Raw genomic sequence first — 13,949 nt, forward strand, 5'->3', positions numbered from 1 at the left:
CAGGGTGAAGGAACAAAGAGCCTCCTTGAGAAGAGTTGGGCTACAGAATGTAAAATGAAAAACCTTTACAAATTTCCTGTCTTCAGCTGACCACGTCTCATCACTTTTCTTCCCCTCCCTCTTTGTGTTTAAAAAAAAGGTAGATGAGGTACTTAGGGATATGGTTTAGCTTAGGATGGGATTGGTTGGACTTGATGATTTCAAAGGTCTTTTCCAACCTTGTGATTCTGTGATTCTCTTGTCCAGGGAGAGGTAATCTTGAGCAACCTGACTTCTGAAAAGCTCTTGTAAGATGTGGCAATTTAAATCTCATCCCTCATTTGACAGGACATGCAACAGCTGCTCTGATGAGAAAAATGTTTATCTGAGCATTGTCTGCATGCAGTGACAGTGTTTGCTACCTGTTCATACTCAAGAACTACTGAGTCATCATCTCCAGAAACCTCTGTGCCCTACGGAGAAGCAATGCTCAACCTTTTTGTGTGCTTCAATTTCGACTTCATTTAACCATCCTTTTCACAATACCTTTATTACTTCAGCAATTACTATCCTATTACCATAAAAACACATAATTGCTGCTCACAGGCCATGTAACCAGCTCTCAGAAGCCTAACGAGTCTAGTGGAAAGGGTAGGACCAACCGAGTCTTGAGGAAAAAGAGAAGCTGAACAAAATTTGATGATGCAGGAGAATTTTAATACAAACAGGAAATGGGATACACATCAGAATGAGATGGCACACAAGACAAAGCAGACAATTCCTCAGTTTCAGGGAAGGGCGCAGCATTCACTGCTTATGAAGAGTCCATTCTCCACCAGTGGCTGTCCTCCTGTCACGGTGTTCTTGAAAATCTCTGTGTCAGGCCTTTGAAATATTATTTTTTCTGATGCTGGCACAATGAAAATGGGGATGTAGGGTGGTGAGAGGATTAACAGAAGATGGTAATAACAGACAAAGTGAAAAATGCAATAAAGAGGTGTGGGCCAGGCTTTCAGAGGGACCGAGCAAGGGTGGCTCCCGTTGATGCAATGGGCTTTCACCACCTCTGAAAACCAGCCCCAGCTGCGGGTCAGGATCTTGGTTTTTCATCTCTGAAGCTGTTGCGTGGTCTGCAGGAATCAGGCTGCCTTAAAACCAGCCACAGTTTCCAATGCGGGAGGCACGGCTGCTGCTGCTGTAGGACCGCCTGCTGTAACAGCCCCCCATCCCGGAGGAGCCTCCATACCCAAAGGAGCCCCCAGAGCCATAGGAACCCCCCAAGCCTGACATACCTCCATACCCAAAGGAGCTCCCAGAGCCATAGGAACCCCCCATGCCTGACATACCCCCATACCCATAGGAACCCCCTATGTCCCCAGATCCATAGGAGCCCCCAGATCCAAAGGAACCCCCCATCCCAGAGCCATATGCGGTCACAATTCCATCAGACTGGGGAAATGATGTTCCCACATAGCTGTCCTGAGGGCAGCTGCTGAGAATTGGTCCTGGGAAGTTGACAACAACTGGTGGGGCGTACACCACAGCCCTGGAATCCCCACATGATACCACACAGGGCCCCAGGCTGTCGCTGTAGACCCATGGCTGTGAGCACGTCACCCTACAGGGGGGCAGGCAGCGGGAGCTGATGTTGTTGTACATCGTTCTCAGGGTTGGAGGTGAAGCTGTTGAAGACAACATGAAGACAGAAAGACACCACAGTCAGGTGCTGATGGTTGCCCATCACACAAGTGACAGCAGTGGGGTTAGGTATGCAGGTTAAACCCTTGATTATATTTCCTCCCTCAAGTCCTCCTGTCCTGTGACCCTTTTTTTGCCTCCTTTGTCACCCCTGTGGAGAACACCTAGGACTTTGTCTGTTCAGGAGGGCTTAGCTTTGTGTTTGCATCTCAAGTTCCAAAAGACATAAGAAAATAACACAGCACCTCTTAAAATTCTATCTTTAAAGGTAAAATTGATTCTTACCACTGTCTACAAGTTACTGTAGTGAGCCTCCTATGAAAAGTAAAGTTTCACTGCAACATCTCATTGCTAAAATCACAAACTACAGACACAGGAAAGAGTCCTCGTTTCAAATTATCACCACAGAAGCATGGAAGATATAAAAGTATCAGCTTAAATCAAACTTACCTACAGCAGCAAGAGAGGTAAGTCAGGAGAGATTTCTAGGAGACTCCTGAGATGCTCCTGCTTTTATACCTCTTTGCAGGCAACTCTAGGGATGTGAAACATCTCATAAAATCTCTAGTGCTTACCAAACTAAGGGTTTTCTTTTCTGGGTGACTCCTCTACCACCTGTAATTATTTTCATATTTTCTAATTAGTAAATCATCTGCAGACCTGCACAATATGACTCTCATATAATAAATTTGGGGTTTCTATCATGTTGAAACTGTCTAGTTGAATCCCTATGCAATATCATTCTGCTGACTGCACTGGGTTTACACTGGAAACTGATTGACTCCGGTTTACATTTTTGCTAATGATTTACCATTTCTTGAAAGTCTGCTTTTGGAGAGGAGCTCTGTGGAGAAGGACCTGGGCATCCTGGTGGGTGACAGGGTGCCCATGAGCCAGCAGTGTGCCCTGGGGGCTGAGAGAGCCAGGGGGATCCTGGGGGGCATCAGGAGGAGTGTGGGCAGCAGGTGACAGGAGGGGATCCTCCCCCTCTGCTCTGCCCTGCTCAGGCCCCACTGGAGTGTTGTGGCCAGTGCTGGGCTCCCTGGGATCAACCAGCCAGGGATCTCCTGGAGAGAGTCCAGAGGAGGGACAGAGATGCTGAAGGGCCTGGAGCATCTCCCCTGTGAGGAAAGGTTGAGTGAGCTGGGACTGTTCAGCCTGGAGAGAAGACGACTAAGGGGGGACCGTATTAATGTTTATAAATATCTTAAGTATGGGATGCAGGGGGAAATGGGCAGCCCCTTTTCAGTGTCTGTGGGGACAGGACAAGGGGCAATGGCTGCAAGTTGGAGCACAACTTGTGGAAGAACTTTTCCCCAGTGAGGTTGAGGGAGCCCTGGGACAGGCTGCCCAGGGGGTGTGGAGTCTCCTTCTCTGGAGAGATTCCAGCCCCATCTGGACACCGACCTGTGTGACCTGTCCTAGGGACCCTGCTCTGGCAGGGGGTTGGACCCCATGGGCTCTGGAGGTCCCTTCCAAGCCCTATGATTCTGTGATCCTGTGAAGAATGACCTGACCCCAGTGCAGAGCAAGATGGGATAGTTTTGAAGTTCAACCTCACTTCTAAGTTTGAGATTCACCTCGGAGCAAAAAGACTGGGGGATCTTTGGGTATGCTCTTGCAAATGGCCCCACTGGCATCCTCATCTCACGCCTCTAAGCCTAACATCCCAAAGTAAATTTTGACACATGCTTAAAATTACTCAGAGGGCTCTGAGCTTAGAGGAGATGTCATGTGTCACCTCGATCCCATTTATCTGTGTTTTGAAAGTCATTTTGCAGGGCCTTGTCCTGGCCAGCACTCAAGAATAATTTGTAAGTCCTGATTCTGTCATGGTGCTGTATCATCCATTCCATCAATAGATACAGGTGGAGCTGCAAAGAATGTTGACCCCTCATCCAAGGTGGGGTTGGATGATTCCATTTGGGAGGTATTATACCTAAATCTAAGGCTTACAAATAAATGGTGGGACTGACACATCAGTAAGCCACCTTCCTTAAAGCCATTACAGACACATAAACAGAGAGATCAACTCCTGTTTCAGTTGGAACCAAAATGATACCAAGATTTTTTCCATTAAGTTTGAGACAAAAGGCAACTGCTGGGTGTTTGATGCCTGTCACTCAAAGTAGGGTTGTAAATGGATGGCTAATTATGAGCTGAAATGAAAACAATCACAAAGCTTAGAAGAGTATCTTTTTTTTTGGTAAGCAACAAGAATTTTGTGAATAATGGATGACCTCATATCCTTCCTATTGTCTAAGAAAATGTATAAAAGGGTACAGAACTAAGAGCTCCTCTATCCTTCCAGCTCTACTGTCCACTGACTTATTCCTCCAAGACAACAGGGTGAGTTGAATTTCATTGCATGTCTTTGTATCTATAGAATACTTAAAACTTACTTCTTTTTTTTCTTTTAATCTTGCAAAATACCAGCAATTTTAGAAAAGCTGAGGTAAAGAGAAGACACTTAGGAAGAATTCATAGGAAAGCTGGGCTAAATGAAAGAACAGAGTTAGGCAGTTAGTTACTTTCCTTTGGAGACTTTCTGAAGTTACAGGCATCCAACCTTGTAGGTCGACTTTGGACTTTTTTTGAAAAGTAATTGATAAGGAATCAGGTAACTTAGTTACAGAGTAAAGAGCAATATTTTTTGAGAGATTCAGAAGAAGAAGATATGTGGATGGTAGATGAAGGAAGACGACCTGAGAACTCTTAAAAGGGGACAGTCAAGAAGGAAATAGCAGGGGAAATGGAGAGTGTGAGGGAAGGTTGATCTGGGAGTAGATGAGCAGCTGTAGAAGGACAAAGTACACCTGACTGTGACGGTTTCCTGTCTGCATGTTGTCTTTCACAGCTTCAACTCCACTCCCCAAGAATGATGCTGAACAACACTAGCTCTGAGTGCCTGCCTGCCTGTGAGGTAACATGCACTCCGCCATGTGCCTACAGCAGAAACCTTGAGCCCTGTGTTACATCGTGTGGGGAGTCCAGAGCTGTGGTGTACGCCCCGCCGGTTGTCCTCACCTTCCCAGGACCAACTCTCAGCACCTGCTCTCAGGAGAGCATTGTGGGAACATCATTTCCCCAGGCCTATGGAGTTATGACCCCATACAGCTCTGATGATTCCAATGGGATGGGGGGTTCCTTCAGTTCTGGGGGTGTGTCAGGGACAGGGGCTTCCTTTGGATCTGTGGGCTCCTTTGGGTATGGAAGCTCCTCTGGAATTGGGGGTTCCTTTGGCTCTGGGGGCTCCAATGGGTATGGGGGTATGTCAGGGATGGGGGGTTCCTTTGGCTCTGGGAGCTCCTTTGGGTATGGAGGTATGTCAGGGATGAGGGGTTCCTATGGCTCTGGGGGCTCCTTTGGGTATGGAGGCTCCTCCGGGGTGGGGGGCTGTTACAGCAGGCGGTCCTACAGCAGCAGCAGCCGTGCCTCCCGCCTTGGAAACTGTGGCTCATTTTAAGGCAGCCTAGATTCCTGCAGACCACGCAACAGCTTCAGAGATGAAAACGCCAAGATCCTGACCTGCAGCTGGGGCTGGTTTTCAGAGGTGGTGAAAGCCCATTGCATCAACGGGAGCCACCCTTGCTCGGTCCCTCTGAAAACCTGGCCCACACCTCTTTATTCCATACTACGCCTCATCTTCTATCAATAGCAGTTGCACACGATGGCTTCTCTCCTTAAACACTTATTAGTTTTGTTCTCTGTCCTTTCTGGTGGAGTGGAAACGCTTCAGAAGTTGTGAGTGGGACTTTTGCTGCAAAGATCTCAGCTTTACCTTGTAACGTGCAGTGTCTTTTATCATCAACTCAGATGGTCCAGCTGCCTGTACACTACAGAGTAGACCATCAATGACCTGCACCATTCTATTCTGTATCACTTATTTCATGTCATATTAAAAGTTTTGAACCATATGACTTGGTTTCTGGTTTTCCTTTTCCCCCATTCTGTTTTACCCACTGGTTTTAGTGAAATTGAACTGTGGGATTCAAAAATAGGAGGCGGAGCCCTGTGGGAAGTAGAATTTAATCGTCTCATGGGTGGCTGCAAAAAGGCACTGATCTCATTGTTCTTTCTGTGTAGAGAAGTATTTCTACACATTTCAGTAGCTGAGCCTGCAAGGAGTCATTCACTTCAATTTGAGAACGATTTAGGTTAAAATAATGTGGCTTGAAAGGATGAGTGGCAATTGTACCTACACCCAGCATCACGGAGTTGCAGTCGCACTGTTCTAAGAGGATCAGTCAGTGATTTTGATGCTGAGCCAGGAATGTCTATATAAACTGCCTTAACACGTGACTTCAGCGAAGGTGATGCCTCACAGTTTACAAAAGAGAGTTACACTCCCACACAGTTCTTACTCAAGAGGCTGAGGAACGAACCATTGAGTAAGGAGAGTGAAAATTGCTGGGGTGCTGCTGCCACAAGCCTATCTGAGGTGCTCTGGAGCAAAGTCAGGCGTGTCTCAGCTGCGATTAAAACTGGCGTCACCACAGCTAAGTAACTCCTTTGGTACTTTGACACCCCAGCCTGTACACACACATATCTCTAGACAGCTGAGAAATGCAATTCTGCACAAGGAGAAAGGATTTATACCCCAATGAAAGCAGTCCTGCTTTTTTAACAATCAGAATATATGTTATTACTTAAACCTGTAGATTATGATCCAACCAGCAGAACATCTTTGCTTTGCTGGATAGGTTTCATGTAAAGTAAAGCCATTACTGCTGGGTGGTATAATTCAGGTGATGTTCTGTTAGTGTCACGGCCAGGCACCTTGTGCATGTAGGCCCACAGCATGAGTGAGCGTTGTGTATTCTTCCTAAATTTCTTCTGATTGAATTTCCTGTTTCATCAGAAGGTTTGCAGACATATTATCTTAAAGACCTGGGTAAAAGAGGTCGATGAAAACACAAATTTTAAGCCAGATGCAAAGCTGTGGTGGAACAATGGGTTTCTCAGGCAATGACTGTGCATGAGGCCTTTGTGATCCTTAATTCTGAGAGAGCACAAGTGCACCCATAGTGCTGTTGCCTCAGGGATCCCATGGTGATGCTTAACAAGCTCAGATCATTTACTGCTTAAATGCTTCAATTAAGTTAACAAACCACAAGGATTAAGACAATCAAAGGAAGGAAATGAGTGCTATGCTTGGCAAAGCAGCACTGCTAGGCCTACGCCCCAGCCCTCTTGTGAGAGGCAGCACAATAGAAAGGGCTTCCTAAAGAATAACATCTATGCAGCTGCTGGGGTGAGTCGCTCAGTTTACTTTAAGGCACATCACAGGGTGCAAGGCTTGTAGTCTGAGTCTCAATTGCCTACAGATAACTTCTTCCCCTTTCTTTTGGCCTGCCTACAATGCTCAGATCCAGGCTGACCCATTTCCCTTTGCAGTTTGTCATCAGATAAACTGTTCTACTTAAATTAGAGCACAAGTTTTTACCTCCTGATTAAGTCAGGACCTGTGCAGTCATTTTAACCTTCACTGAGGAGCCATAGAATCAGACGATGCATCAGGTTGGAAGGGACCTTTAAAGGCCATCTAGTCCAACCCCCCTGTGGTAAGCAGGGACACCTTGAACCAGATGAAGCTGCTTAGAGCCCCATCAAGCCCCACCTTGAATATTTCCAGGGAAGGGGCCTCCACTACCTCTCTGGACAACCTGTGTCAGTGTCTCAGCAGCCACATATTGAAGAAGTTTTTCCTAATGTCCAATTTCTAGTTTCAAACCATCACCCCTCGTCCTATCGCTCTGTGCCCTTGGGAAAGGTTCTTCCCCAGCTTTCTTATAGGCACCTTTCAGGTATTGGAAGGCTGCTTATAAGGTCACCCCAGAGCCTTCTCTTCTCAAGCTAAACAATGCCAAATATCTCAGCCTAGAATTACTGGCAATGACCTTGAGTAACTGACCTAGCTTACAAATGGCCTTGGTTTGGAGTGGGAGCTGTACCAGACCACCTCCAGAGGTTGTTCCCACTGAAATGACTCTATGATTCTGTTCCAATTAGTATGTATGTCATGGTATAGATCAGAAAGGGGAAAACATACTCTAATGAAATATTGAGGAATTACTTCTCTGTTGATAGCCCTTAATAAATGCATAAGAATTGCTCCCCAAAGTTAACTTCTTTCTGACTGGTTTGTAACTAAGAAACTGCAGCAAAATGAAAGGCTGAAGATGGTGCTATGATGCAACAGCGCTTTAATACAAACAAGATGTGGAATACATTCTTGCAGAATGAGGCAATGCAGAGACAAAGAATGTAATTTCCATTTCAACAAGGGCAATCAATCAATCGGTCGGTCATTCAAAGGAGCACAGGGCTCACAGGACGTTCTCCTTTCAGCTGGACACTTTCACGGGTCAAGTTCCATTACTTGTTTTACCCTCTTCAGGTTCAGAAAGAACAAAACACAACATGAGCAAATGACAAAGTGAGGGAACATTGGGATCATAAGCCTTAGATAAAACATAGCGCAAAGAGATCCCAAGCAACCCCAGCTCCTCCTGACATTAGGGGGAGCAGAGGCTGCTTGGCATGTCTGATTTCCAGGTCTATAGGTCAACTACTAGTTTGTATCATCTTGTTCCTCCAGTCATGACTCTCTCAAAGATTTAAAATGGCCCACAGTTCCCATAGCGATACCTATAGTACCCTCTGGAATAAAAGGGGGAATAATTTCTACCAAATCCTGAAAAATATGAGTTTCGGTAGATGCTTCCGAAGCGGGAGAATCCACCACCACATGAGCTCTCCCCACCCCATGAGCCCCCTCCCATACCACCACAAGAACTGCCTGAACCATGGGAACCCATTCCATAGGAGCTGCCTCCACCACAGGAACCACCAGAACCCATTCCTCCACCTCCAGAGCCCATTCCTCCACCTCCAGATCCCATTCCTCCACCTCCGGATCCCATTCCTCCACCTCCAGAGCCCATCTGACCCTCTATTTCAGGAATGGCAGTTCCCACAATACATTCTTGAGGGCATGAGCTGATAATGGGTCCTGGGAAAGTCACAACGACGGGTGGTGCGTACACGATGGCTCTTGAATCGCCACATGAGCTGACACATGGTTCACTCCAAGCGTTGATATAGGGTTGTGAGCATGTCACTTCACATGGTGCAGAACAGCGGGAGCTAAGCATCTGTCCATAGGTAGACATCGTTCCAGAAGGCAAGTCAACCTGAAAGGCAGAGAGTGCACTGACCTGGTAAAGTTAGAGCCCTGACAGCCAGAGGAGTGAAAGAATGAACTGTTATAGCAGCGTGGGTTGAGTAGGTGAGTTGACTGCTATTCACCTGAACAGATGTCCAGGTTGTCTAGACTAAACTTTAGAGTTAAGGATTAAAAAGAAAATTAATAAAAATTAATCACCATTTCTAATGCACAATCAATTCTACCCTAAAATAGATTTATGTGTGACACATCCCACCAAGCAAGCAAGCAAGATGAATGGCTGGGTAGAGGCTTCTAAGTCTACTCTCTACTGCTCCATTGCCCTAAAGCCTATTCCCAAGATCAGTTCTGGAAAAAAGGATCTTTGTCCTTTTCTCACATGGTTGCTTTTGCAGTGGTTTTTTGTCTGTCAGTCAGTCCTATCCTGATCATGCTTTTGGAGTGACCCTGTCTCTGTGGATAGATGCTCAATTTCTAGGAACTTCTACCCTCCACATTCTTGAAACTCCCATTTTCCCCCATTCATGCCAACACCTATATCCACCCTATTTGCAATCAAACAGTTTCCAAGTCAAAATCTTTAGAGAGTAAAATCCTACCCTAAAATAGGGTTGGATACATAACCTCATATTACTGCTACCTATAAATCCACATCTATAATTATGAGCTGATTCAGTTAAATCCGACTTACCCAGTCACCAAGAATAAGTCATCAGAGGCAGCTAAGGAGATCTGAGTTACGAGGGACTTTTATATGCTGTCATAGAGAGTAGAAATTGGGAGATACCTTTACGCAACCCGTTGTCTACATCTTGTGAAACAGAACATTTTCCCCTGATGATGCCTTCCTTTGCTGCAACTGTTTTGATAACAGCTTATGATTGTTAGATAACTTCCAATCCCACACAGCCTGATGCTCGTGCTTCACATGTCTTTTTGCTGAAAATCTCACAATAAGGTGAGGTTCTTTTTTCTCTTAAACACTTGGCAATACTTGTGAAGGTAGCTCTGAGAAGGGAGAACTACATGCTGCTAGGAAGCCCAAGATTCCAGTTTATTAATTGTGATCTCAATGCCAATGACATCTCAAATGTCACCTCCAATGCCTTATGGGATTTTCCTTTTTAAGGGTAGGAAATCTAGTTTCCCAAATCCATGGATGCTAAAAGCCATTAGTGGCCATGGTGCACCCACTCCAGGGACTTGGGACGGTCCTTTGGACAGATGTTCTCCTATGTGACTACACCATGTCCCAAAGAAGTAGAAAGTAAGGGGTACCAAAGCAGTTCACAGGCTCTCCTGTGAGCACCAGGATCAGGCATGATAATTCAATTAGAAATTCAGCCCAGGAGAGGCACCTGTCCAAGCTTTTACAATTGGTCATCCATTCCTCATCTCAAGGAGTCAACCCCTTTCAAGATGCTATTTAGAATAAGCACAAAAATATAAATAACTATGAAGAAGTCTAATTTTCCTTTCTGAACATGCTTGTTGGAGGCCAGTATGAGGAGAGGAGCAATACACATTACCTATGGGACTAGAGGATCCAGAGGAAACCTTACCTGAAGTAGAGGCCCATAACCACAGCTAAAATAAATTCACAAGCCCTGACAAATGCTGAGGCTGTGATTTATGTAATCATATTTACATTCCTTTTTACATATTTACATACACATTCACAAAACTCACCCTCTTAGCTATGTTCTTCTGGAAAATTATTAAAACTGAAGCTATAAAAACTACAGCTTAATTTTATTTACATTTCCTGACCATGGAATGCAGGCAGCCAATAGAGATATGACAGCAAGCTGCACAGAATAATGTGACTCACATAATTTGTGGGAATGAGAAGCAACTAATAATTAGAGCAATTGGCAGCTTGAAGCAATTAAAGCAGTTACCAAACCGAATATTTTATAGAAGCTAATAAGGACCTCATTGTTTTTGAGGTTTTTTTCAAAGTATAGAAAACTTGTTCAAAACACAGCTTATTAATACTGCAGAAAATCACCCTGGCTTCACCAGCCAGTTTGCTTTCTGTAACTGATGCTTTTACCTGGCAGCTTAAGCAAAGGGAAATCAGGTTTAATACAAAGTATAAAGCCCTAAGAGCAGATACAGCCTTTCAATACCAACTCCAGTCAGCCCTCCTACTCTATAGATATCTTTTTAGAAATATAAGCCACAAAATGCCAAAAAAAAAGACTAATTGGCAATAGCTCAACATCTCTTTTCACCTGAACCTCGTCTGCCTCACATCAAAGAATTCCTTTAAAGACAGAGAAATAGATCTCCTGCCTCAGCAGGTGGAAGCTCAATACATCTGAAAATGTGAAATAAAAGCCCCTCAAATAACAGGGATTTTGTATTTTCCCCTGAAGAGGTTGTTGCTTCATATACAGAGCACCAAACTTCTATAAACCAGCTTCATGTACAGAGCATCAAACTTATATAAACCAGCTTTATATAGAGAGAGCACCACACTTATAGAAACCAGCAGTTTGGCCAGGTTGAGGACTCCCAGACTTGGTGCTTACAGGTTTAGATTTCAACTCACCTCATATAAAGAGAAAAGAAAAGATTCCTCATCTTGTTTTGTTGGGTTGTGTGTTTTTTTTCCTAGCACGTTGTTGTTGTTGTTGTTGGCATTATTGACTTTCTGGTTTCAGAAATGCCAATACTATGCTCTGATCCTCACGCAGCTACTTTGCATAGGAAGATTAAATCTTGAAGAGGAAGCTGGTTTAATTGCTATTGCTCTCACCTCTCCCAGGCTGTAATTTTCTAAATTGGTCTGAAAGGAAATAGCCCATGTTATTATCACAGATTGTACTGAAACATTATCCTTAACCTTCATTTTTGGCAGGGTTTATCATAGAAATTCCAGGCAGAGAGGGTTTGTAAGGGAATAACAGCAGCACACAGCAAAAAAGATGGTGTGAAGCTAATGATATTAACACTGTGAAGGGTCAGGTGTTGCACTTGGGCCAGAGGAATCACAAACACAGATACAACCTGGGAGAGGAGCTCCTGGAGAGCAGCCCTGCTGAGAAGGACCTGGGTGTCAGGGTGGATGAGGAACTCAACATGAGCAGCAGTGGCTCCTGCAGCTCGGAAGGGCGATGGGATCCTGGGCTCCATCAGCAGAGGGGTGGCAGCAGGGACAGGGAGGGGATTGTCCCTCTCTGCTCTGCCCTCTGGAGGCTCCAGCTGGAGTCTTGTGTCCAGGGCTGGGGCCCAACACAAGGAAGATGTGGGGCTGTTGGAGAGGGGTCAGAGGAGCCCCGGGGATGCTCAGAGGGCTGGAGCAGCTCCCCATGGAGAGAGGCTGAGGGAGCTGGGCTGGGTCAGCCTGGAGAAGAGAAGGCTGTGGGGGGACCTCATTGCAGCCCCCCAGTCCCTGAAGGGAGCAGAGGAACAGGAGGGGAATCAGCTTGTTCAAGGGTGGATAATGGCAGGACAAGGGGGATGGGGTGAAGCTGGAGGAGGGCAGGGTGAGAGGAGAGATTGGGGGGAAGTTCTGTCCAGAGAGAGTGGTGAGGGGCTGGAAGGGGCTGCCCAGAGAGGGGGTGGGTGCCCCATCCCTGGGGGTGTTCAAGGCCAGGTTGGATGGGGCCCTGGGTAGGTCCAGGCTGGTATATATTCCTCTCAAGCTGCATACAACATACCCATCACTCAGGCATGTTTTCCAGGTCAGAGCCTGACCAGTAACAGGGCTGTATGACTCTGAGGGCTACTGGGTCATCTGAAGTGCCCAGCTGTGGGAAATGCTGATGCAGCAGCATTGATAAGGCTGATGTCTTGCTCCATCAATCAGCTCAGCCCTGCCCTACCTCACAAGACCCAGGCTCTGAAGAGGAGAAGTGAGGTGTTTTGTGTTTTTCTCTCTGTGTCTGAGTTACTGCAAAGAGGTGAAGGACCTCAGTAGGAACCAAAAGGCTTGTGGAGGATGTAAGTGATGTGTGCTTATTGGGGTGGCAATTGTGCATTCAAAGACAGCCAGGGATGGCACTTTGGTCCTGCGATGAAGGGGATGGGGTTAGCTGGACCTTCCTTTGCTATACACATGGTGGAGATGTGTATAGGTGTGTTTCTTAGCAGGGTGGTGTTTATGAGCCTGAGTTTTGGGTTATTTAGAGAGGAGTACCTTGGAAGTCCCACCCCTGCAAACAATCCATTTTTAATACTTTGTTAGTGCTCATGGTATGTGCTGATGCTGCCAGAGTGGGTTCATATTCCTGTATCACCTCATGGCTCACAGAGGTGTGGTGCTAACATCCAATTTAATAATCTATTAATTCTAAAGCTATTAATTAAATCTTCATTCTGGTTCATTACCTAATTAAACCTGTTAATCTCAGCAAGAAAAACTGGCAGCTGCCTTTCAGTTCCTTCAAGACCATTAGACTAAGGGTGCTGGTCTGGTGGCACAGAAACCAGTTAAATGAATTTGTAGTTGATCTTAGAGACAGAGAAGTCTCCCTTTCACAGAAGGAAGAGGGAAAACAGAGCTCTGCTATGCAGAGAAAATATCTTTAAAGGGACTTAGACAGTACAAGAACCGCCCCCCCTACCAGCACTTTTCTGGGCATCCCATGAAGGATGGGTTTTGCCCCTACATCTGTGTCCCATGCCTTGGACTCTCTGGCCCCATTGTAAATTTGTCTAGTGTGCAATATTGAAATGATAATTGCTGGTTATAAGTATTAAGGCTAATAATAATTAGGTGTGTCTAACTCTTAGATCCACCCTTACGTATAGAGTTTCCTTAGACAGGTTAGGTAGCTTTTGGGCATCAGTTATCCCATAATAAGATGATAATTGCCTGTGCTATATGGATGCAAAGAGAAAGAAGGTTTACAAGAAGCAGTGAGAAGGTGATGTGGGGTGTTACAATGACAATAAAACGTGGGATCCTTTATAACAACTGAAGCAGCTGAGGAAGGTAGAGGAACAGTTGGGCTCTTGCAGGAGAAGCTCTATGGGTGGAAAGCATGGAAACAAGCAGAGTAAGAGAAACGTCTGTCCCTGGAGGTGTTCAAGGCCAGGGACAAACCTCTCCAAAGGGGATCAAGTTTGAAGT

At 45.6% G+C, this 13,949-nt stretch overlaps 1 protein-coding gene across 1 annotated transcript; it reads right to left on the minus strand.

The window, feature by feature from the left end:
- Positions 1-8,297: 8,297 nt before the first annotated feature.
- On the minus strand, positions 8,298-8,852 carry LOC311202278 (uncharacterized protein; the record flags this gene model as incomplete). Its single annotated transcript, XM_084276827.1, has 1 exon — positions 8,298-8,852. The coding sequence occupies one exon, from the start codon at positions 8,850-8,852 to the stop codon at positions 8,298-8,300; it is 555 nt and encodes a 184-aa protein (XP_084132953.1).
- Positions 8,853-13,949: the final 5,097 nt, after the last annotated feature.

The sequence above is a fragment of the Gallinula chloropus genome (genome assembly GCF_964237585.1).
Source record: "Gallinula chloropus genome assembly, chromosome: 29".
Classification (NCBI taxonomy): domain Eukaryota; kingdom Metazoa; phylum Chordata; class Aves; order Gruiformes; family Rallidae; genus Gallinula; species Gallinula chloropus.